This window comes from Hylobates moloch, unplaced genomic scaffold (genome assembly GCF_009828535.3).
Source record: "Hylobates moloch isolate HMO894 unplaced genomic scaffold, HMol_V3 SCAFFOLD_5, whole genome shotgun sequence".
Classification (NCBI taxonomy): Eukaryota; Metazoa; Chordata; class Mammalia; order Primates; family Hylobatidae; genus Hylobates; species Hylobates moloch.
In genome coordinates, this window is record NW_026652280.1 from 129,684,129 (window position 1) to 129,711,447 (window position 27,319).

Here is a 27,319-nt window from a genome sequence, read left to right on the forward strand (position 1 = left end):
ACAAGCCTTTTTCGCCAATGCGTGGCTATGACTACTATATGATTCGGAGATATAGTGTGTACGGAATTGGTTCATGCCTGTGGGTTCATGGTCTCGCTGACTTCGAGAATGAAGCTGCAGACCTTCACAGTGAGTTTTACAGCTCTTAAAGGTGGCAAGGACCCAAAGAGTGAGCAGCAGCAAGATTTATTCTGAAGAGCGAAAGAACAAAGCTTCCACGCTGTGGAAGGGGATCCCAGCAGGTTGCCACTGCTGGCTGGGGTGGCCAGCTTTTATACCCTTATCGTCCCCTCCCATGTTCTGTTTTTGTCCTGTCAGAGTGCCCTTTTTTCAATCCTCCCTGTGATTGGCTACTTTTAGGATCCTGCTGATTGGTGCGTTTTTACAGAGCACTGATTGGTGCATTTTACAATCCTCTTGTAAGAAAAGTTCTCCAAGTCCCCACTGGACCCAGGAAGTCCAGCTGGCTGTACCTCTCAATAGGAATTCTCCCAGCTTTCTCTCTCTTCTTAATCAATTTGAATTAAATGTAAGATCTCCATCTCTAGGCATCTTAGGTGTAAAAATTTCTAAAGGAAGATATTATTTATATTTGAAATAAAAGAAGTGCAATATGATTATGAAAGCATTTTAACCTTTTCTAGCCCTCAAATCTTTCAGAGATTGTATATTAAATATTGATAACCTAGACAAAAAACAAAACAGAGCAAACAAAAAATCTACTGTGGTTGCATGAAAGCCTGTAGATCATTAATCAAAAAAAAATCAAAGTCAGAATTAAATAAACCAAAGAATTGTGAAGTCTGGGATGTAGATAAAGATTTCTGAAGTGTCAAAGAGAGATAAGGCATCTTATTAAAAATAGTGCAAGTTTATGTTCCTCTCCTAAGTTGTCTTACTTTAGAGGTTATCCAGAGTGAAATGTCCGTGGTGTTACATGTTACATAAGCCTCAAGACATTGTAGATACCATCTTACCAGCATCTTAGACCTTATCAGTGTCAACATCTTAATGGGCAGCTGTGGTAGATTTTCTCAGTGTCTGGTGGATTTTCCACTACCTCGGCCTTCTCCCCAGAATGTCCATACTCATTCCACCTGTTGTCATTTCTAGGCAGATGCTGTGCCCTGTCAAAAAACAAAATAGTAGCTGATAGTGGTGAGGTTTTGGGGGAAGGGAGCATTTTCAGTTTTTATAAATGCAGTTATCTCTTTAGAAAATTAGAGATTAAATTTGTTATAACAAATAACTATTATAAATATAAAACTATTTATATTTATATTATATTATAAAACTGTGTGTATATATGTATATATACACACATATATACACATATACATACACACACAGAAGTTTTAATTTGTGTAATCATCTCTAGCAAAGGCTCATTTTGTGATTTTTGCCCTTTGTTTGCTTAGGTTAGCCTTCTCTATGATAAGATTATATCAATATTTACCCCATCTAGTTGTTTTAGGATTTTAATGTTTGTATTTTACTTCAATTTCTCTAAAATTTGTTTTGCTCTAAAGTATCATATACAGTTATAACTTTATTTTTTTCCAAATAGACAGTTGTTTCAAGACCTCAATATTTGCATTTTAAAGGGATCCCTTTCATCTCTCAAATTATGATTCAGTGACAAAAATGTACCATAAATTGCATCACTTACTTTAATATTCAAATTTTCAACCTCTCAAAATGTTCTAAAACTTTTCAAGGGCAAATCAAAAATGAATTAGACAAGGTTCTAATAAGGATGGTCAATCTCTAGAAAAAAGTTTTATGCTGTATTTGTCCAATAATAGACAATTTTTAAATCTTTATAAATGAAAACTTTTAATTAAATTCAAAATTCTGAGTTCTAAACTCCTTATTTAATTAATACCAAAACTTAAGATACCCCTTTTACACTTCTAAAAAACAAAATTATTTATTGTCCTGTAGCTTTGATCCTTTACTTTGAAATATGTTTAATATGATTCCTTTTTCCTTCTGATATTAACCTCATGGAAGAGGTAGGGGAAGGTGGGCCTTGAGAAAATCGCTGAGTTTAGAGAGCAGCCTGTAGCCTCATATGATGGAAGCTGAGGAACAGGTTGGGGAAACTAGAAACGGATTGAAAGAATATGATGTTGGTGTCTGTATTCACCTCTCTGCTTCCTTCTCTCTGTATAATCTTCCTCTATGATAAATCTAAACGTTTCCTACACAATGACTAAACTATTCTCCATCCCAGACATCTTTTCTATGCTTCAGACTTGCGTCAACATATCTTGGGGTCACCTCCATCTGCATCGTCTGAACGAGGAACCCAATAGCCATCATACTTAGAACTAAACTGATTCCCATTCCTTCCAAACCTGCTCTTTCTCCTGAGTCCTCTGTCTCAATGAACCCCATCTTACCTAACTCAAAAAGCTGCAGTTCAGCCTGGATGTCATCTTATTACTCATCCTATTCACAAGCTAGTCAGCAATGACTATTGTTCTTATCTCTTACATCTCCCTCCTCTTACATTCTTTGCATAACGCTAAGGCCTCAGTGTGTTCCTTACATATTCTTACCTGGAATTCTAAAACATTCTATTAACTGTCCTGCTTTCTTTTGTCCTCCTTATCTAATCCATTCTCCAACTATTATGAAGGAGTCTTTTAAAAATGTAGGACTGTTTGTTTTAGCCCTTGCTTAAAATTCCCCCATCATAACCGTAGTCCTAAGGTAAGCTCCTTAGCATAACCTTCAGACCCATCACATTTTAGCTTTTCCTGGCCCAAGAAGCAGCTTCAATGGAATGATAAAAAGAAGAATCCAGGAAGTGATAATTTGAGGAATGAATGAAGACTGAGAAAGTAACAACAAAGTGTGCAGAATACACTTTCAGTAACTTGAGAAAGGTCAGTAAGAAAGGGATAAGAAGAGGAATGGAGTAGAGGAAAAGATTGTGTTGTTTATATGAGAATGATCCAGGCTTGCATATGCTTGCATATGTTTGGGAGAGAATAGATGAAGCTGCCAGAAAGGGCATGATTAAGGAAACTACATCTTTGGCAAGCAGAGAGGGAAAGGAGTCTAAACAATATATTAAGATATCTTGCATAAGAGGAGAGACGTGTCATGAAGCTGAATTTGGACTTCCCAGTGTCATTTTAACAAGCAGACATATTTAAAGAAAGTGACCATAAAAATGTCTTCAGAAACTAATGCCCTCATTGAAATACAAAGCAAAGTTTGTAAAATTTTAACAGATTATATTTATGGTAAAAGAATTTCCTGAATTAGGCATGGGACTACTCTGTCACACTGCCTGGGTTCAAACTATGGCATTGCCACTTCATAGCTGCATGAACTTGCCTCAGCTAACTAATCTGTGAAATGGAAATAATAAAAGTATCTGCCTCATAGAGTTATAAATTAGATGATGTGTGAAGTGCTTTTAGCATGGTGCCTGCACCAAATATGTCCTAAATAAATGTTACTATTAGCTATAATATTTGAAATGAACAGTTTGAAAGAAATCCACGTTAAGATGACTATTCATTTCCATTTTGTCCAATAAAATGAACTGAAGAATGAAAATAGAAATACATAAAGCTCTGGAGGCCAACAAAGTTGGAAGTTTTGAAGAAGCCTATATATTTTTTTCAGGAAATCTTTATTGCATACCTACCATGAGATAAGCAATGCACTAGGAATTGAGCATCTGCAGGGCAATAAATAAAACATATATAGCTTCTGTCCTCATAAAGCATACAGAATATAGAAAAAGGCAGATATTAAAGAATCACACTAACAAGATAAAATTATTTTTTGATATGAGCTACATAGAAAAAATACAAGATATATAGAATCTATTTCATAGTGAGACCTAATTTAGATTGAAGGGACCAATGAAAGCCTCCTTGAGGAAGTGACATTTAAGGAGCCCTGTAGACTAAGTAGAGATTAGAAGGGAATGGGGAACTGAGAATATTTCAGGTATGCCATAATGTGGTCCCAGATTTGTTAATTGACTATGGTAATGGAAACAGATGAAATTAATAAAATCTTGTTAATTCCTCCTCCAAGAGTCAGTGATTCTCATTATATTAGGCATAGGTATAGTAAAGAGCTGATAATAAGAAGACTAAGATGTCCAGCTTTTTTACGGTTCCACAGAGATAAAGAAAAATAAAAGATAATGAGTTAAGGTTTTGATGTTAGTGTTTTAGGTTTGAGGGAGGTTTGGGGTGTAGCATGAAAAACTTAGATTTGAGTGTATTGAAATTGATAAAGGAATTATGGGCCTATGCTGGAGGATATAAAGGAGAAAGAGCTGACATTTCCAACTCCCACTGTGTTCCAGACCCAAGATAGAAGCTGCACATGTATTTTCTTATTTCTTACTTAACCTAATACTCTATGAAGGAGTAGAGAGTTCTGGAGGAACAAATGTGAAGAAGTGATCAAAGAAAGAGAAGGATAACCAAAATAAAATGATAGTGTGGAAGAAATCCGAAAAGGAAGTCTTAAGAATAGGCAAGTGTCCACAACGTCAGAAAGCACCGATTGTTTTACCAATACTTTGTATTGTTTCATGTTGTCTCGCGTATGCACACAATGAAATTCCACCTCTAGTTGGCAACAGTTGTCAAATTCATCCATGTACTTTTCTTCATTTATCCAATAATCTTTAATGTGCAACCACTGTGTTCCAGTACTATAGCAGTCATTGGCACGATCCAGTAGTGAAAATCCCAGCTCTCATGCAGCTCACAGTTTAGTAGGGAGAAACAGACAATGACAGATAAACAAATGAATACATAATATGTCAGATGGTGACAAGTGTAATGGAGAAAATAGAACAAGCTTAGGAGAATAAAAATTACTAGACAGACTGGTCAGGGAACACCTGACTGTTTAATGGCATATGGGCAAACACCTAAAAAAGTGAGAGAATGAATGATGTGGGTATCCAGGGGAAGAACACTCCATTCAGAAGGAACAGAAAGTGCAAAGACCCTGAAATAGCAAAGTCCTTGGCAGGGAACCAGTAAGGCTTTTAGAAAGGAAGACTGATAGGATCTGGCTTATTTTTGCAAAGGATCTTTCTGGCTGCAGTGTTGATACAGTTTGCTAGAGGTGCAAAGGCAGAAACAAGGAGACCAGTTAGAAGCTATTGCAACAATCCAGGCAAGGGATTGGCAGGAGGGAAGATATATACTGGATGATGTCAGAAGGCCTCAACTCCATTGTTTTAAATGAAAAGATATGTGTGAAAGTATTATACACAGTACAGCTCTATTCAAATTCTAGGAGCCACAGTTATTATCATTTTTATACAAGTCCCTGCCCTTTTGCCCATTATTTCAGACCACATCTGGATGATGTGGCTGTGTGATTTTTCAGTCCCTGTTGATATGAACGGCCACATTTCCTTTAAGAGTCATTTTCTCTCTGCACATGCATCAGACATTGCTTCTTGTCCTTTTATTGTGGTTTTTGTTGCTGGTTTTTAGCACACACCCAGGCACGCCATGTAATTGCTGCTATAAGATTACTTCAGTGTTTTCCCTAGAGTGTTTCTTCTTTCTTGACATACCATTTTTCCTACTTCCCTTTTTCCTGGAGGACCTGGGTTATCTGTTTTCATGCTTAATATTTTCTCTGTCCACCCATCTGTTTATTTTAGCTTGTTTCTTCCCTCCTCTCTGCTGGCCTCTTTATAGATTCCTCTGTTCGATAGTTTAAACTCCATGACACTGCTTTGTTTATCCTCTCAGCTTCCACAGTACATTATTCCCCATCTGCTGTAGAAGGAACCCCAGTGTCCCACAAAGTTAACTAAGCCCCTCTTGTCTGAACAAGTTTTTCAGTCACGCATTCAAGTTTCTAATCTACCCCATCTTCCCTGGTTAGGAATGCAACAATCATATTTCTAAGCAAGCCATGCTCAGTAGATCTCATCTTTTGTTCTTTTTTCCTTTCAAATGCCTTAATGACTTAATGGTCTATTTCTTCAGAGGTAGGCAGTTTCAATATCAGTCAATCAGCAGGTATGTATTTAGTATTTGCTATGTGACCAGCAGTGTGCTAAGGACTGCAGGAGATTCAAAAAAACAGACACGGCATAGTCCAAGGCTCCGGGATGTTTGCAATCTCGATGGAGATGTAGTGCTAACATATATTTATTATGCACTTGCTGCAATCCAGAAATTGTGCTAGAAACTAGGAATACAACGTGAATTTTAAAAAGAAAGACGTCTATCCTTATGGAGCTCATAGTCTAGCAAGGGAGAAAGACACATGTTAAAAATTATTTACAGTTCAATCAAATATGTACAAAATGCTCTGGGAAAACAGAGGAGTGAAAGGGATTAGTTCTGCCTCGGGTAATTGTGGAAAGCTTCACAGAGATGGTGATATTTAAAACGGAGTTTAATAAATTAGTGTTAATTAAGCAGAGAATTAATAATAAAAGCTAATATTTATTGAGTACTTATGAGGTTTCAAGCATCGCTACGTGCTTGCGAATTAGCTCATTTAATCCTCACAATAACCCTCTGTGCTATTATGGAGTAAGCAATTGATAAACAGAGAGGTTAAATAACTTTCCTAAGGTCACACAGCTAGGAAGATATCAAAGCTAAGATTTTATTCCAAAGGGTAGCTCTAAAGCTTGGGCCCTTAAGCACTGTCCTCTGCTGTCTCTTGTGAAACATAGAAATAAGAAAGAAAAGGAAGGTGGCATTTCAAGCAAATCAGTATGTTTGCAAAGCACAGTATTCAAACATACTTGTAATAACATGCAGCCGTGGGACCTTAAATCCAATACACAATCCCTGGATCAAGCAGATAGTGGCATCAAAATGGTAGACTCATTCTTTTGTTAAATTGGAATTCATAGAAAATACAGAACTGAGAAGCAATAATGAGGAAAATAACTGGGTTTTATAAATCAGTATTAATAACAGAATATAAAAAAGCAATGGGGTCAACTGATTAAACTGCTATGAATTGCATCTGAACATCAAGCGTGGTTATGCCCAATGTTATCCAGGGACTAGAGAGTCCTTGAGAACCAGAAATCTTTGCTAGACAACGTACATCCTGATTCTCCTAGCCCCTTGAAAGTAAAAAAAAATAAAACTAAAATTAAAAATTAAAAAAATGGCCTCAGAGGCCCTCTGTCCTACCCCGGGAATGATCTGGGGCCCTGGGGACAGCCTGGCATCTGCATGATTTCGTTTTTATCAACACCACATCTTCATTTCCAATGCATAATAGCATAGCATTTACCATGCCTGTGGCCCATATTATGAAGCTACCAATTCCATAAGGGAAACAGAAAGAAAAAGATTCTGAGGAAGAAGAGGGCATCAAAAGAAGTAATGGAAGGCTGATGGGAAAGAATGAGATAAAAGAAGAAAAAGAAACCTGGCCTCCTGCAATGAGTATAAAGATTTCCTTCTAAAAGATGAGCAAGGACCTTCTGAAGAAGCTCCTGACATATTCCACAGGTTCACCTGTGCTAGAGAAAAGAAACCAGACAATGCCTCCTACAGGAGGCAGTTTCGTTTCCTCGCTGAGAGAACTGAAGTGACAGTGTGCACATTTGGCCCAGTTAAATGAGAAACGTGCTTTATTCCCAGGCAGCATACAACAGAGACTTGAGAGTCTGCCAAGACTTATAAAGTCCCCTGAATGCTTTCCACTTCTGTCGATATATATGAGAATGAATTCTCATTCTCTTTATGAAGCCTGGAATGTATCTCTAACGTCTTTGAATTTCTGGGTAGGAAAATGAATGGTTTAGGGGCACTAGTGTTGTTTTCATCTCTTCTTCCTGCTGCTTCTAGTAAGAGATGGACTGCATCTCATAAGACTGGCAAGACAGTGTTGGCAGGACACCAGTCAGCCTGATCGAGTGCTTTATTATTTCAATTGAATTGTGAAAGGAAGGAGAAGAGTACTGAGATAAAACTGTAAGACCATATTAGATACCATGGAGCATAAACAGGAGGGAACAGAAAGAAAAATAGTGGAGGCCTTGCCCAGCAATTTCCAAAAGATACCAGAGAAATGGGCTGGGAACGAGGTTAATATTCTCACTTGTCCCTGTACCAACAAATAGCAGATGAAAATTATCAAACTGAACTTTCAAAACTGAAGAGAATTTGGTAAAATAATCCCTTAAGTCTTATGGGGATTTGTAGAAATGTGATTCCTGACCAGATTATGGCATGGAAAGATGTATCTTGTTTGGAATAAATAGGTCTGATGGAAGGGCTGGGGAGAAGCAGTATCTATCAAAAAATTATACACATGCATGGACATCCACAAACCTGAGGGTGGAGTATGGAGGAAGCAGCTGCAGGAGAGTGAAATGAAAGAAAAACAAATGTTACCTTGGGACTGCATCAGAGACCTTGTAACCAGATGGTTAATAGGGACAGGCAAGACAGAGGGGCGATGAAAGCCTTTGCAGACTTCAGATGGAAATCCCACTCCACTAAAGGCAAAACATCAGAAAAATTATTGAATTGCCTTGTTGAAAATCTAATCTCACAAAAGAGAGAGAAGTAATGAGGGGACTTGCTGCTTTGGCTTATTTCTGGCTAAAAAAATCTGTTTGAAGAAAATGGCAGCTAAAGGAATCTTGAAGGAAAGTAACCATTCCACGTTAACTTAGAGTTTATTAGGCCAACGAAAGGAAGTCTGAGCTTAGAAATGCAAGTATCCCACCTTTAGTAAACCTAATTTCAGGAAGTTCAGAGAAGACAATAGATATTATCTTACAGTCAGCAACTCTAACCTGAAAATGGATCAGGAAAAATGAGAAGCTGACAAGTACAAATTTGATTATATAATCACTAAGTTTCCTAAGAAGTAAGAAAAAGGTTATGCATTTAGATAACTCACTGTTTGGTGCTCATATGAGAAAAGACATATCACATTACCAATGATGAAAATAAAAGGGTGGCATCGAGATTTAAGGACAGATCAGAAGTGCCAAAGCCTCAAATGATCTGAGTTTGGAGAAAATATTAGGAAAAATAGAAACATTTTGTCTATTAATACTCACTACTTAGAGCAGGTGGTACACTGTTAAATTATAATTAGAGAGAACTGTTTCACTCCTATTATCTTTCTCGAATCCCATAAAGAATGTTATCAGAACCGAAAAGGTAGAGAATATATTTGAGAGTTAAAACCTAAGATACCTAAGGATATTGTAAAAACACATTTACCTTCATTAAAAGAATTTAAATCCAAAGTGTCTTGCAAGACATTACCACTTTAAAGCCTGAGCTCATCCCAGATAGAAAAAATACAGTGATCAGGGCCACAGACAGGTACTGAACCAACTTTGCTCCCAGCCAGTCCTTACTCATCTGCCTCTCTCACTAATAATCTCCCTCTCACCCAACCCTCTCCCACTACTTTGGTTCCAAGAGTCTCACTTGCCTCTATTCCATCTCTTGATTTACTTGCTTCTCTCACCCTCGCTGGCCAATCTAATACTTCATTTTCTGGATCATACTTTGTCTCTACCCTCTGCTCTCAGCATATTCAAGCCGAGTCCTTAGTTATTCGAGTTCTACCAAATTTAAACTTAAGATGTCCTTTTCTTACTGTGCAGTACCCCTGTCTGCCTTCTGCTCAGAGGGCATATATAGAATATCCAGAATAAAGCGCCTGCTGTATTTTTAAGTGCTTTTCTAAGAGATCACTATACCACACTGATGAAAAATAAATGTTGCTCCAGGTTCTTTACCAAAGAAAAAGGTGGATGTTGGAGGGGAAGTAGGGAAAAGATGGAAACAAATAAGAAAGATTGAGATCTGACCCCAAAGGAATCCTACAAAGGTCATTCAGCTTTTGACTTGGGAGCGTTAGTAAAGGAAGAAGTTAAAAATCAGCATAAATTCAGTAAGAGCAAACCAAATTATCTCATTTTCTGTTTTGAAAGATGTATTAGGCAAGAAGTGAATACACCATAAAAAGATATGACATTGATAATGGTACAGATAAGGAAATAATTAAATGATTAAATGCTACATCCAAATAATTTAAATATTGAATGTTTTTAGGTTAGAAGTCATACTGACTGCCCACAGCGTGCTGTCCTGGGTCCTGGTTTTTGAAGGACACTTATTTGCAGAAATTGTACAAAGTGCAGACAGTCTTGACCTACAATGTTTTATCTTATGATTTTTTTTAACTTTGCAACGGTTCATCTTATGAAATTACAATGGTTCATCTTATGATTTTTCTTTTTACTTTACAATAGTGTGACTTACAATGGTTCATCTTATGACTTTTTTTTACTTTAAGATAGGGCGAGAGCCATAGGCATGCAGTAGAAAGTGATATGATACATGCTAATCACATATGAAGACTTGAAGCTAGAAAGAACAACTAACATGCTGGATAATCACAATTTGAAAATACTTGCATCAGCTATTAAAAATAGGCCAAAACTAGTAAATTAATATTAGTCGTAATAAATTCAGAATGAAACATCAGGGATAGAATCAGGGCTGTCTAGTTCCTCACTCTTTGGCCTTAAACTTTATATCAAACAGAAACATTGACTGGTCTATTAAAAAAAAAAAAAACTTGGCCAGGCGCCGTGGCTCACACCTGTAATCCCAGCACTTTGGGAGGCCAAGGCGGGTGGACACAAGATCAAGAGTTTGAGACCAGCCTGGCCAATATGGTGAAACCCGGCTCTACTAAAAATGCAAAAATTAGCCAGGCGTGGTAGCGGGTGCCTGTAGCCCCAGCTACTTGGGAGGCTGAGGGAGGAGAATCGCTTGAACCCAGGAGGCAGAGCTTGCAATGAGCCGAGATCGCACCACTGCACTCCAGCCTGGGCGACAGAGCGAGACTCAGTCTCAAAACAACAACAACAACAACTTTTAATTATCTCAAACAAGTAATAAATTGATAATAATGGGATCTTGGAATTCTGTAGTATTTTGCAACATCAATTCCTTGAACACCTACATTAAAATTAAATGTTATCATCTATAATTTATTTAACATTGCTTTCTCCACATACATATCTACATATAAACATTTCCACTAATCAGGGATGGCTACACCACACTGCTGAACCTTTGTACAACCAAATGGGTGTAATAATGAATTGGAATAATGAATATGGGTTCCCTGATCTCCACAGATGTGTGTACAAGAGGGACTGGAGACTATCCAGCGTAGTCCTTCCTTCTTCTTTCCTAACCAAATGTGAGGATGTGATCTTTCTTCCTCTTTCTCACCTTTTCCCCTTTTCATCCCTTCCTTGCCCTCTCTCCTCCATATCCTCTTTCTTAAAAATTTTTTTTGATGGCCTATGGTATTATATCTATTATGTGGAACTAATGACAACAGATACCTTTTGAGTCCTTAATATATTTCAGGCCAGTGCCATATGTCTTACACATTTTCTCACTTAAACTTCATGCATTTAATAGTTGATGATATGACTGAGATTTAAAGTATACAGTTAAGTAAATGATGAAGCAGGGACTGAGAACCAGTGTTGCCTGACTTTAAATATGTGACTTACCGATTTTATGCATCTTTCAGCCAACTCCAGATTCCAGGACATCTACTCAAGGGTATTCATAAGCTGGTAGTACTACCTGGAGGCTTTGGGATTAAAACAAATGTCCACATTCTTAGCCACATGGAATAATTTTTTTTGCTACTCTTTCCCAAAATGGTTTAAAATAGTTGTCATTCTTTTATCCTCTTCCAGATGAAGAAATAAATATAATTTTCTTTAAAAAATTGTAATTAATAAGGGATGAATTGTTAACATCATGTGCTAATCACTTCTAGGGGCTCCACATTGGTTTCACATTAAACAATGATGTTTTAATAAATGACAAAAGCAAATCTCCAATATAGAGAAAAAGGCATATTTAATGTACACAGAATGTGGACTTGCTCCACATAAAATTTCTAAGGCATATACAACGTTTCTTTTGAAGAAGGCTTATACACTTGTTGACTGCGTAGGGAGTTTCCTGTATAATCATCTTTTGAATATTTATTGATGATTTTAGTCATCATGATCTGATTCAGTGAAACAACTCTTTGGGTTGATTTATTTACTAGGTTTAAAAAATTATTTTCTATCACATATAAATGACCTTTTACAGCCAGATAGTGACCTCTTGAATTTATTATTTTAAAATAGTACTGGGAAATATTACACATATCCAGAGACTTTGACTATGATTATTTTGTATTTAAAATACTCATATCAATAAAAACGTTCAGTAAAATAGCTATTACTTCCTCCCACTATGTGCCTACTACCATATTTTATGTTTAGTGTATAGATATATAAAATTTATATTTATTTTAACAAATATTTGACTACCCATTGTGTTTCAATGATCTCCAGAAACAGGATACACCACATGAGATACACAGATGAATAAAAGCTTACTAAGAGACCACAACATAGGAAGCTAAATGTAGAAAATATCCATAACATGAATTAGAATTGGCTAAATAGAAACTAACAAATGAGTCAGCATAGCAGAGTGCTGATGATCGTGGTATTTAAAGTCAGGCAACACTGGTTCTCAGTCCCTGCTTCATCATTTACTTAATTGTATACTTTAAATCTCAGTCACATCATCAACTATTAAATGCATGAAGTTTAAGTGAGAAAATGTGTAAGACATATGGCACTGGCCTGAAATATATTAAGGACTCAAAAGGTATCTGTTGTCATTAGTTCCACATAATAGATATAATACCATAGGCCATCAAAAAAAAATTTTAAGAAAGAGAATATGGAGGAGAGAGGGCAAGGAAGGGACGAAAAGGGGAAAAGGTGAGAAAGAGAGAGAAAGAGGAAGAAAGATCACATCCTCACATTTGGTTAGGAAAGAAGAAGGAAGGATTAAGGAAATCTTCATGAAGTCATGAAGTAGTGGCGTTCGAGATGTCTTTGAAGGATGCTTGGGATTTGCAAAGTGGAGTTAGGAATGAAAGGTATTTTAGACAGAGGACTTAACCTAATGTTAGACCTCAGATGGGTCAGTTGAAAAATGTGTCCTCCAGTGTAGCTGAAGTGCATGGTGTTTGAAACTGAGAAATAAGATAGAAAAAGACATGTTTGCAGAAAGCCTTAAATGCCAGCATGGTAAGCCTGTGCCTAATTCAACAGATTTTTGAATAAGGTAGTGAGAAATTTAGTCTGTGTCTTACATCCTAGATTAAGATGGCAGCATTGCACAGGGTAGAGTGGGAAAGGAAGAATGTGAGGATGAAACTTATCAAGTAGTCTCTTACAATTGCATTAAACATAATGAGAAATTCATTAATAACGTTTAAAAATGGCAGTAAACATGGAAATGATTCAAAAGATATTGCACATCCAGAACCCAGACTTGGCAACAGATAGGAGATATTGGAGCAAGTTATGCAGTGAAATATAACTATGAAATTCCAAGACTCCATGATTGGAAAAATCCTAATGCTATTCACAAAACTAAAGAAATACAAAGGAATACCCAGTTCGTGTTGTTGATGATAAGTTCAGTGAGTAGAGAATTTGAAGGACCAATCTCTAATGACAGTGCTCATTATGCAGCTGATAAATGTAGATCTTGAGTTTATGGGAGCATTTCAAAATGGAAATATTGATTTGGATGTCAAGTGCCCACCTACAAACAGACTGCAGTGTAGTTGAAATTACAACTTCAACACATTATAAAGAAAATAGAGAAGACAATATTGGAAGTTTTCTAGCATCTTATCACTTGAGAGATACACAAAGGAACTGTATAAAAATGTAAACTTTGTCTCAGTTTGAAATTCCATGATAATGAGTATATTATAATTTAGAGATCAAAGAAAAAAAAGTAAAGAAGAGTAAGCAAGATTATAAAAAGAGCAGAAAATGCAATACCAAAGAGAATATGGAAAGATGATGTTAAGTAAGAGTCAAACCTTGAACATGGACCTTGAATTCAAACAAGACTCTCATGTTAATAGTTAAAAACAAAAGCAAAAATATTGACAGCATGCTAATTTGACATTGCTACATTCTTTTGTTTTGTTGTATGAAGCAAAATGTTTCTTATTGTGGATGAAACATAGTCTGTGCTTCACATATTAAGCACACTCCCAATTAGTATGAAGAACAAAGCAATGTGTAATCACATGAAAGATCTTCAATGGTGAAAGAAGAAAATTCTAGTTCTTCAAAAGTAAAAGAGCATCTAACTTAATTATTGGATCAACCTAATCAATTAACATAAATTAGAATTTTTAAATAATGTTACATACTCTTCAAGACATGACAGGTGAGTATTCTATCACAGCACTTTTTAAATTAAAATCTAAAATCCTCATACAGTGAAATAAATGCATAACATTCACACTCGTATTCCCTTCATTATGAGCAATCTAAACTTTTCTAGCATAGTGTATTACCCTTTCTCACTTTGCATTACTTTTGGTCCTTCAAGGCCCAAAAATGAGGAAAAGTAAGCCATGACAACTTAAACAGGTGTCATTTGTTCTTTCTGTCCACAGAAATGCTTTTTTCAATTATCCAGTCGAAAACCTATTGAATGCAGTTAATTAGGTCCCGTATTTCTAAGCTAGGCATGCATATTGCCCATCTTTCAGAAGACAAACATCTAAGCTATAATTATCATAAAAAGCTTATCTATGAGAATTATGCTATCCAAAGTCTCCCAAGTTAATATAATGCCACATTGTATAAAAACAGGAAAATGCTGAATGATATTAATTATTACATGAAAATGTTTTAAAATGAGCTTGCTAAGTAATTCAGTGGCTATTTTTAGGATGTAATAGGAAAAGCACTGCAGTACCTTGGAACATTTGGTGAATTGAGCAACGTGGAGCAAGTTGTGGCTATGATCGATGAAGAAATGTGTATCAACTGTGGTAAATGCTACATGACCTGTAATGATTCCGGCTACCAGGTAAGAATCCTGCTGGAATTAGAATGCTATGAGACATGTTTCTTCTGGGTTTTGTGGCAGAAAGCATTTTCTGTTGCTAAGTGTGAAATTTAAACCGGTGGTGCCAAATATTGCTCTTCTGCAACAGTACATCTTTCTCTCCTGTCACCCTTGTAATATGGTCTTTTTTAAAAGGAAACTTGTAACTTTTACTAACTATGCCAGCATTTAATGCACAGAATTATTTTTTAATACCATTTCATCACCCACAACATTAGAGAGAAAAATCCAACTGAAAAGAGAAATGCACACAAAATTATGAATACTAGGAAAGCATTACGCTTTAATACAGAGGAAAGGGAAAAGAACTACCATTTATGGCCATTACTCCGAAAGCCTATGATTCCTTCTGCCAAAAGAGAGTTCTCTTCCATTCAGTATTGATTAGGCTTTTACTATGGTCAGAAAGAAGCACTTTCCCACCAATGAGTTGTATAGGTTGGTCCCAGGAATTCTTCTGAAGCTGGAAAAGCCTAAGAGATGCATTCTTCCCTCATGAAGTGAGCCATAGCTACTTTCCAGCTCCTCAGTCCTCAGCAGAGCGTCTAGCATGCAGGAAAAAAAAAAGAAAAGAGAAGAAAAAGAAAAAGAAAGAAAAATTGGGGATTTGACTCCTTGTGGACTATTCTCTTGAAAACACATTCTGTGAATTTCTCTTTGGTTTATAATTTGCTTCCTCATTTACTTCTTATATATTTATAACCTGCTGTTTTTTAAAGAGTTTGGCACAACTATGACTTTTAACTGGTTGAATTTTAGAAATGAATGAAAAATGATCGTAACAATACTTTTAAACATAAGTTTCTTCTCAAAAGCCTGATTTATTGTGAAAGTAAAAGAATTTCTTAAGATGTAGAGTTTGCAGAAAGCAAATTTTAAAGTTTTGGAAAACTACTAAACTATTAAAAATTGCTAAAAACGATACAATATTATTTTCATTATATTTTTTAAGCTATAAGTAAAAAAAGATCTTTTTAAGAAATGATCAATGGAACGTTCTAAATTCATAATAAAATGTCCCCATTTTTAAAAAGAGAAGTTTATGTACCTTATTCAACCTAGGGGCAGATCCCATACTGCTCATGGTGGGATTTTGCATATTCTTATGGCAGACATATTTTAATTTTAAAAAAACTATTAATTTTTCTTCCTAGTTTCACAGTTCTACACCAAATTTTTACTCAGTTCATCACTTTTTTCTAGCTAAAAGGTGTCTTAACAGTTATTTTTATAAAGTGCTAGCCATATCACATTTACTTTCATGTCATCTTTCAAATTAACCAATCAGAGATCAATCAGGAAGTCCCATAACTATCAGAGCATCAGCTTTCTAATATCTTAAATCTTAGAACTTATGGCTCCCACCGTGGAATTCTAGACTTGGAGCAACTTTAGAAAAATCTTCTTAGTAATGAGAAAGAAAGTCACAAGTATGCATTTTAAAAGACTTAGAAAGTTCTTTGATTCTTCTGTCTCAGAAGATAAAAATAGAAAATCAAAATTTTTAATTGAACATAAAGTTTTATATCTTTGCAGATTTTCAAAGTATATTGCTAAGCATTAATTTTTATCAGTTACTTCATTGAGTTTCCATTTATATAAAAGGGTACATAAGGAAGAGAAATCGTTTTTACTCATCCAAACAGCACCTTATAATGTTGTTTTACGAAACATAGCACCAATTTGTGTGGACAAATACTCTTACGACTTGCTATAGCTATAGTTCTTGTTCAAATATATGTTTATTCTTTTTTCTTTTTTAAATTTTATTATTATTATAATACTTTAAGTTTTAGGGTATATGTGCACAACGTGCAGGTTTGTTACATATGTATACATATGCCACGTTGGTGTGCTGCACCCATTAACTCGTCATTTAAAAAAAAAAGAAAAAAAATTAAAAAAATAAATTAGGCATAGTAAGGGATAACAACAATAACTAATAATAAAATGGAACAATTATAACAATGTAAAAAAAATGTTTATTTCCTTCAAGATCAGACTTTTAAAAAATATTAAGCAACTATCATGATTTACTCTGAAAATATTATTTTCTTTTATATGTGCGTAAAAGAGGAAAAAATATAGTTGCATGTGGCTTCATTTGGAGGAGGGAATTTTTTAAACAACTATATATACACACACATATACACATAGATATATATATACACATATATACACGTATGTGTGTATATATGTGTGTGTATATATGTATGTATATATATGTGTGTATATGTATGTATATATATATGTGTATATATGTATGTATATATATATACACACACACATATGTAATTGAATTATAACATTGGTATGAGACAGGAAAAAAATCAGAATAATGCAATTCCTTGAAAATGTAAGATTTGTAGAGCTGGCCTCAAGGGGTACCATGGGGGTGGAGAGACACTTAATGTCCCTTATAATTTCCTCAGCCCCGACTTAGTCACTGCAAAGTAGTACACAGTCTGAGTAAAACTTGAATTTTTTTTGCTAGTGAGACTGCCAGGCAAGTTTCCTAAATCCCCTCTAACACCATGATCCACCCCTACATAGCTGCCCTGAAATCCCTCCTGGATAGAAATCCTGTAACTTCCACTGAGGTCTTACATATCATTTTTCATTACTGAAATGTTTCTCTTTAACGGGAAAATAATCATCATACCTTTTTAAAAAAAAAAAAAAACTCAATCCTGAATTTCACACTAGGTATTTTTAATTGCTTATTCTACATTGCTTCATGGAAAGAAAAAGAGAGGAAGGGAGGGAAGAAGGGAGGGAGGGAATAGAGGAAGATGGGGGAAGGAAAATTGTAAACTTTCTCAAAATCCTAAGCGGTTTCAGAGCTGGAGTCCTGGCTGTGGTAATCTGGGCTCAGTAATGTCAGGGCCGGGACTGGACACCAGTTTTCCTGGCTCTCCATTCAGTGTTTTTTCCCCTTCATGGCGGACAATGACTAGAGTCAGCTTGGAAATCTTCAAAACTCAAAGCTGACTGTTAAGCTAATTTTTTTCTTCTGCTTTCTTCTAAAAACTACATGCATTATTTGAAATCCAAACAAATGTATTCATTGCCTCAGAATCTGACAGTAACACTTTTCCACTGTCAAGAACACAGAGTGTGAAGAGGAAAAGGAGGACGTGTGAAAGTCCCCCAAAATCCACAGGTAGAAGACGCCCCATCCTGGTAGAACTGGAAAGACCCGAACTCTGCTTAGAACAAAGAAAACTAGAGAGTGACTATGTTATGACATATTTTCCTCACACAATGAAGAAAAATGCCCCTAAGGAATTTTAAACATTGTGTTTTTAATTTAAAAGGATTTCTTTTCTCGCTCTTTTTTTCCTCCTCTGTCAGCTCAACTGTTGCTATAGTTGCACCACAGAGCTGGACGTAGTTGTCTCATAGTGCAGCTCCTCTGCAGCAGAGAAAAATGTTGATGCTAAAATGGGGACATTCTTGACCTTTGTGGTCAGTGACATCAATACCCTCTGTTTCTGTTTGCAGGCTATACAGTTTGATCCAGAAACCCACCTGCCCACCGTAACCGACACTTGTACAGGCTGTACTCTGTGTCTCAGTGTCTGCCCTATTGTCGACTGCATCAAAATGGTTTCCAGGACAACACCTTATGAACCAAAGAGAGGCATACCCTTATCTGTGAATCCGGTGTGTTAAGGCGATTTGTGAAACAGTTGCTGTGAACTTTCATGTCACCTACATTTGCTGATCTTTTAAAATCATGATCCTTGTGTTCAGCTCTTTCCAAATTAAAACAAATATATATTTTCTAAATAAAAATATGTAATTTCAAAATACATTTGTAAATGTAAAAAATGTCTCATGTCAATGACCATTCAATTAATGGTCATAAAATAGAATAATTCTTTTCTGAGGATAGTAGTTAAATAACTGTGTGGCAGTTAATTGGATGTTCACTGCCAGTTGTCTTATGTGAAAAATTAACTTTTTTGTGGCAATTAGTGTGACAATTTCCAAATTGCCCTATGCTGTGCTCCATATTTAATTTCTAATTGTAAGTGAAATTGAAACAAAGTACACTTTAACGTACAAGAAAATGTATCCAAGGAAACATTTTATCATTAAAAATTACCTTTAATTTTAATGCTGTTTCTAAGAAAATGTAATTAGCTCCATAAAGTACAAATGAAGAAAGTCCAAAAGTTATTTGCTCTGACAGGAAAAGAAAGCCTAAAATTGAGTTTGTAGAACTTTGTTAAGTAAAATCCCCTTCGCTGAAATTGCTTCTTTTTGGTGTTAGATAGAGGATAGTGAGAATATTTACTAACTAACTACCATTCACTACTCATGCGTGAGATGGTTGTCCAAACTCATCCTCTTTTTTTTTTTTTTTTGAGACGGAGTCTCGCTCTGTCGCCCAGGCTGGAGTGCAGTGGCGCACTCTCGGCTCACTGCAAGCTCCGCCTCCCGGGTTCACGCCATTCTCCTGCCTCAGCCTCCGAGTAGCTGGGACTATAGGCGCCCGCCACCGCGCCCGGCTAATTTTTTGTATTTTTAGTAGAGACGGGGTTTCACTGTGGTCTTGATCTCCTGACCTCGTGATCCGCCCGCCTCGGCCTCCCAAAGTGCTGGGATTACAAGCGTGAGCCAACTCATCCTCTTTTAATGGCATTTCTCTTTAAACTATGTTCCTAACAAAATGAGATGATAGAATAGAGCCTGGTTACCACTCTTTTGCTGTGCACATACCTGCCCTGACTGGTTTTAATAGTCACCTTCGTGATTACAGCAACTAATGTTTGAACAAAGCCCAAAGTATGCAATGCTTCATTATTCAAGAATGAAAAATATAATGTTGATAATATATATTAAACGTGCCAAATCAGTTTGACTACTCTCTGTTTTAGTGTTTATGTTTAAAAGAAATATATTTTTTGTTATTATTAGATAATATTTTTGTATTTCTCTATTTTCGTAATCAGTAAATAGTGTCATATAAATTCATTTATCTCCTCTTCATGGCATACTTCAATATGAATCTATAAGTAGTAAATAAGAAAGTAACAATCTATGGCTTATTTCTATGACAAATTCAAGAGCTAGAAAAATAAAATGTTTGATTATGCACTTTTAGAAATGCATATTTGCCACAAAACCTGTATGATTGAATAATATCAAATAAAATATCATAAAGCATTTTAAATATGGTATTTTGCTGCCTCATTTGCAAATGTAATTTCATATAAACCATTTAGATTTTGAAATAGAGCAGTTTTTGGTTAGTCCTATAGAGCATTCCATCCAGATATAAAACTCATGTTAGTTTAAGTAAAATGAGGGTGATGATAGTACAGTTACTCAAATGTTTCACTTCCTGTCCTTCTTACCCATCTTTACCTACTGAATTAAATTCTATTCTGCCAAAAGGCATCTTTTACTGGGAACAGGCCAGGATTCTTGCAATGGCCAATGGGCAGGGACAAATGGAAAGTGGCAGCCTGCCTGCCTGCCTGAAAGTGCCAGTCTCACTGTAGGAAGTACACATCTCACTTAATATTACTGCTTAGATAGTTATGTGATATTATTGACTCATGTAAATGGACTCTCTTTGCATTCTTGTCATGGTGAGGGATTTTAACTTTTGGAGTTGGTAACACTTAGAAAACAGTTCCAGTAATCTAGAAAAGAGATTTACCAGGGCTACGTGGATGCCATCATAATGTCTTACCCCCTACCTGAATCTGATGAGAGTTTTTCACTCTGGGAGTTTAGTAGGCTTCTTGGAATATTATGAAAGATATCCCATGTATGTACACACCTGAGTCCTCTTCAAGATACTGAATGCCAAATGCCAGGCAGAAATTTCCTTGATCGAGATTAAAGAAATAATCATGACCTTTGCATTTTTTTCTGAGAAAGAGAGGGCAAAATACTTTAGCTGTTTCTGTAACTACTTTGGGAAACTACAAGTGACCAGGGTTAGGCCATGGCAATCCATGATTTTATACTAGTTTCTTCCTTACGCACATTTCTTTCTGTTGTATTCACTTTCTACTTCATACCAAGAAGTTTTTCTTATCCTTGTTGTGTGTAGAAAACATAACTCAATTTTACATGTGTTATTTACAGAGAGACTCAGAATAAGGAAGAATGAAAACCACATTATTCCCATCCAGCAAGACACCAGGAGCCATTGACCCTAACACACACATTCTCATGGCGCCTTACCTCCAGACATGATTGGGGACATAAGACCAGACGAGATACTGTGGTTAGTAAGCACTTCCTAACGAATGTCTGAGAAGCTGTACTAAATGTTCTGCATATATGATAGTTAATTGTATGTGTCAGCTTGGCTGGGCCGCAGTACCCAGACACTTAGTCAAGCATTATTCTCACATGTTTCTGTGAGGGTGTGTGTTTTGGGGTTAGATTGACATTAAAATTAGCGGACTCTGAGTAAAGCAAATTGCCCTCCATAATGTGGGTGGACCTCATCCAACCAGTGGAAGGCCTGGCTAGAACGAAGGCTGACTTCCCTTGACCAGGAAGGAATTCTCCAGCAGACTGCCTTCAGCCTTCATCTACATCATTGGCTCTTTCTGGTTGTACATCAGACAGCCTTTGGACTTGAACTATAGCTCTTTTCTGAGAGGCCAGCTTGCAGGCCTCCCCTATCAAAGTTGGGACTCATCAAGCTTCCACAATTATGTGTGTTCATTCCTTAAAATAATAAATAAATTTTTTAATGAAATAAATAAAGTGTATCAGTTATGTTTCTCTGGACAATCATGACTAATACAACATATATTATTACATTTGAATGTTATAAGGATCACAGGTAAGTGCTATATTTTTTTCCATTTAAAAATGGAGACATAGGTGCTTAAAGAGTCTAACTAACTTGTTCCAGGTCATATAACTGTTGAGATATGTTTGTAGGTGCCCCTGGTTATGTCTAATATGCTACATGCCTTCATCCTTTTGTTCAACCAACCATTTATTCATTCAACAAATATTTATGAAGCAGCTATTATACAATGAACCAAGCACTGGACTAAGGGCTGAGGATATGAACTCGAATGATGAATGCTTCTTGTCTTAATCTGTTAGGGCTGCTATAACAAATTACCATGAACTATGTAGCTTATAAACAGCAAAAAACAAACAACAGCAACAACAACAAAAAACATTTCGCACAGTTCCAGAGGCTGGGAATTCCAAGATCAAGGTGCCAGTAGATTGGAGATCTGGCGAGGGCCTGTTTTATGGTACAGAGATTGCACCTTATGGCTGTGTCCTCACATGGTAGAGCGGTGAACAGGCTCCCTTGGGCCTATTTATGAGGGCACTAATCTCATTAAGGAGGGTTCCACCTTCATGATTTAATCACCTCTCAAAAGCTCCACCTCTTAATACTATCACCTTGGATATGGAAATTTCAACATATGAATTTTGAGGAGACATAGACATTCAGACCACGGTACTCCCTAACTTCAAGGTGCTTACAATGTACAGGGAAAATAGGTAACGTGGTGAATGCTAGGAAAGCAATCTTGAGAGCAGGGACATCAAAGGCATACTCTCTTAACAAGGTGGCAATTAAGCCAAGTTTTTTTTTTTTTTTTTTAACTTTGGCTCTTTTATTTAGAAGCTTTTTCATGTATTCAACAACTTGATTAAAACATATCTCTTTAATTTGGGATACATTGATTTTTCATAAAATATAATATTTTTGACATGTGATTATCAATATTGCATGGTGATTAAAAGTTTGGGCTTTGGAATAAACAGAACTGGATTGAATATGACAGCTGCCACTCATTATCTGTGTCATCTTGGACAGATTATTTAATCTTTCTGAATTTGAGCTCATAAAGGAATTTCCTAAATAGGTAACAAGAGAAGACACCTCAAGCAGTGAAAACAAGAGAGAGCACAGAGGTTTGAAAAGTCTGGAATGTTCGGAAAACCACAAAAGCTTGAATTAGCTAGGACAAAAGGAACATGTGGTTGGAAGTAAGGTGGAGACAGACAGGTTTGGATCACACTAGAATCCCTCAAGGAATCAGAATCCGCACTTCGTTCACTCATTCAAAAATATTAAATATCTTCTTTATGCCAAGCACTTCCTAGCTGATACTGATTCAACTATGAACAAGACAAACATGGCTCCTGCCTTACTGGGTGTGCATCTTCGTGGATGATAGAAAAATCAAGCAAATAAATTAACTGCAAACTATGATAAGTGCTCTGGCAGTAACAACAAGGCCTGCGATGGAGCTGAGGAAGGTACTTACTCCTCCAAGTGTGGGCAAGTAAGTCCTGATGGATGGGAAGAAACCAATCGCATGAAGAACAGAGAGTGTGTTCCAGAGGTGAAACAGCAATTGCAAAGGTCAAGAGATTGGAGAGCCTGAGTTACTTAAATGACTACAAAGGTAAGCTGAGGTAGGATAGTAAAAGACAATAGCTAAAATCTATAGGAACCATGAACTAGAAGCAATCTGCAAGATGCTCCTTGGGATGTCCCCCCCTCTCCCACTCTGACTCCTGTTATCACCTTTTCTGTACAGTTAATGCCAACATCTATACCTGTAAGTTGGACTTCTGAGTACCTGAGCACTTGCTCTATTTAAATATTTTTAACTTAATTCCAGTATCTTTCTGGTCCGTACCCACATCCAGTCAGTTACCATGTCTAACAATTTTACCTCTAAAACATCTCCTAAGGCTTGCTCCAGTTTTCATCGTACAAACTGCTGTGATTCATTCTCCCATTATGTATTATCCAGCTCTTGTAGGAATATCTCACTCCCACTCATGCGAACACTCTCCTAGATCGCTTGCCAACCTGCATATCCTATCATATTTCTCCATTGTTATAAAACCCTCAAGATTTCCCCATGTTTTAACAAATGAAAATGGAATTCAAGACCCTCCTAGGAAGGCCTCCCACTACTATTCCAACTCTATGTGACCTTCCTTACCCCCAAAGTTTGAGGATTAATATGTATTTGGAGTTTGATACCCTGCTGCCACTTAATTGCTTGTCACCTCAGACATCCAAACCTCAGCTTCCTAATCTGTAAAGTTGATATTAAAATAGTTTGTACCACCTAAGGTTAAGGTTATCGTGAGGATAAAATGAAATAGTGACTCTCAATGAATAAGTATTCAATTACTGTTTTTCTTATTTAAAAACATCCTATAGTGAAACACTAAAAAACAAATGTTTTGAATATATTTCATATTTTGTCTCATGTATTTTTAAGATTAAAATGTTCATACTGGGACTATCTGTACATCTTAATGGTTCACTCATTAATAATCAGTTAAATACAATGTTTAATATGTATTCAGTTAAAAAATGTTTATATCAGAACTCATCTAATCAAATTATACTGTTTAACAAATAGATAATTTCAATAATAAGAAAACAGTAACTAAGATGTTGCATTGTCCTATGACACCGTCACAAGTTTATCTTATACTTATGGTAGAGCTTTGTCAATATATTGAAATGGCTTAAAATTTTATGCTGACTTTGTATAATGTCAAGAAATAAATTACTTGTAGATACTTGAGAATTTTTATACAAATCTTATGTTTTTAATGTTGAAAAAAAATCTAGCTTTGTTGTAAAACTTCACTGACCAAAAAAAAAAAAAAAAATGCCGAAATTGAAATGTAATGAAACATCTCAGTTAACTGCACAGAAATGTAGTCAGGTAGAGGTTATTAGCCCCATTTCACAGATGAAAAAACAAGGCTTAGGAGTTTCTGTGATTTTCCCAAGACCATACATTGCCAAGGGCAGAGTTTATATTTAAACCTGTTACTCCAGTCACTCACTATACAGTCCACAGTGCATGATCCCCATCTTCACTGGAATCTCTCAAAACTTCCTACTAATATGAAAATAGTTATTCACCTTACACGCAGGATAGTAGAATCTACATCTGCCACTTGCTGAACTTGGATCCATTAACTAGACTGCTCAGCCTCAATTTCCTCATCTATAAAATGGAGAATAGTCATACACTTAATAAGTTAGATATAATTACTGTTGTTCATGAGCGTAGAAATTTCAAATACAGTTTTAAAAGATATAAGGCCACTAACTGAAATCTACATTTGCTAGACTCAAAGTCAGATGGTCATAGTAGTAACTGGTAGTATGACTTCCTAGACTAACATTTGTCACGGCAATCTGGAAAAAAAAGATATTCCATGCAATGGAAAGATCAAGATTTTTTTTAAGAGTAAGTTAACCAACCGGGAGCGGTGGCTCACGCCTGTAATCCCAGTACTTTGGGAGGCTGAGGCGGGTGAATCACGAGGTCAGGTGTTCTAGACCAGCCTGGCCAACATAGTGAAACCCTGTCTCTACTAAAAATACAAAAATCAGCTGGGTGTGGTGGCACATGCCTTTAATCCCAGCTATCTGGGAAGCTCAGGCAGGAGAATTGCTTCAACCTGGGAGACAGAGGTTGCAGTAAGCCTAAATTGCACCACTGCACTCCAGCTAGGGCAAGAGTGTGAGACTCTGTCACAAAAAAAAAAAAAGAGTAAGTTAACCAATTCTGTCAAACATAAAAGATCTTAGTAATAAAATATAACATATATAATTGAAAAGGTGAATGTGATTAAAATGAATATATTTATTTATATATTATATATTAGTATATAAATATGAAAATAGATAAATATTAAATGATCTCATTTTACCTCCCTAATTCTATAAGCTGGTTATTTCTATATTTTTTAAAAAGGAAATTGAAAGATAAAGCAAATAAATGACTTACATAAATTGACATGTTTAATTGGAACTGTATTTGGAAATGAAGCTAAGTTGACTTGATATTCAGGCAATGCCCTCTGTCAGACAATCTTTCTGAGCATTATATATTTTGCTGTAATATGGATATTTGGAGATGCATTTTTCACGTTTACATGGTCTTAGGTTACCAGCAAATGGGCTGGCAAAATCATGTAATAATATTGTCTGAAAGGTACTGCCCTTAGGAATGAGTATGTTACCTGGCAGGATCTGGTCTGCTTCTATCCTATGAAGTTAATCCAATTAACAGGAAAGCCATTAGACACACTAGTATCTACCCAGAGCTGTAACATTTTCCTCTTACTCACATATGTGCACAATTCAGCAAACTGCCTGCCGGGTGAAAATTTGGACTAGACCCTTAATGGTTCTGAGAAGTTCCTGTAGTCTATAGTGCTCCCCTTTGTTAATTAATATGGTAGCATTAACTAATATGGCACATCTTTTATTAATATGGATTTTCTGCTTAAATTTTTAAAATTACAGATGCCATCTTTAAATTGGATAGTGCTATTTGCATTGGAAACAAGCATGGCTGACTGTCTTGTTGAGTGTGTTAACCTTTCAGTAGCTGATCTAGAGCATTTATAAACTGTGATACTGTCTTTCATTTACTATTCTTCTAGTATGCACTATAAACTTCCACATTATAAAAGAATCCAAGTTATTTTGTCACTGGCAAATAGTCTATAGTAGTGAGTCCTATTGATTTATTAATCTGTGCAGTTGTTTACAGAATTTATATCGTGCTTTTTCATATGCTGTATTCTGCAAGCACCAAGAGCCTTCTGTCTGTTTCTTTCTGCGGCCCTGCCTTCTTTATTCCACTACCATTGATGCATTCAAGTTTATACGCTGCTGGCAGTTTTCAAAGATTTGCATTAATCAACATATTGGTCAAGACCTCCTCTCTCACCAGTAATTTTCCTTTATGTGTTTCTACTGAAAATGAGATCTATCTGCCTATTAATAGTGTTGGCTTATTCATCTTTCCTGCCTTCTATGGTATCCATCTCTATGAAACCTAGGTATTTGGTCAACAAAGAACCAAATATATTAATATATATGCATATACACATCCATGAGTGTGCATACATACATGTATGTTAAAATTTAAGACGAATGGAAAGGTTAAGTCTGCATATTTTTTCTTGGAAGCATAAGAACCTGAGTGGAAGATAAGAACCTTTCAATTTGATTTATGTCTTCAGGCAAGAAACTCAAAGATGCTTATTTCCTCAACTTTAGAAGAGCAGCTTTTGAGTAAAATAGGTAGAAAGGGGTTAGGGATTTGGGATAGGACTGTAGAAAACAAATCATGAATATTTTTACACTCCATTTCAGTTTTGCAACATTTGGGAGACCATGTCTTGCTCTTCTTTCTTGTAGGATATTTCAATGAGACTTCAACCAGCATATGTGGTTGGGGCGGGGGGAAAGAGTAACACCTCATTTTCTCTTTCTCTTTTGAGACTACAAGCATGAGTAATTT

At 36.1% G+C, this 27,319-nt stretch overlaps 1 protein-coding gene across 1 annotated transcript in view; it reads left to right on the forward strand.

Annotated features, from left to right (window-relative positions):
* The window catches only part of DPYD (dihydropyrimidine dehydrogenase), an 870,422-nt gene extending 851,742 nt beyond the window's left edge, over positions 1 to 18,680 (forward strand). Inside the window, exons 22-23 of the mRNA XM_032155293.2 lie at positions 14,826 to 14,966; positions 18,510 to 18,680. Of these exons, the coding sequence (XP_032011184.1) occupies positions 14,826 to 14,966; positions 18,510 to 18,680 (312 nt within the window). The remainder of the gene's footprint in view (positions 1 to 14,825; positions 14,967 to 18,509) is intronic.
* Positions 18,681 to 27,319: the final 8,639 nt, after the last annotated feature.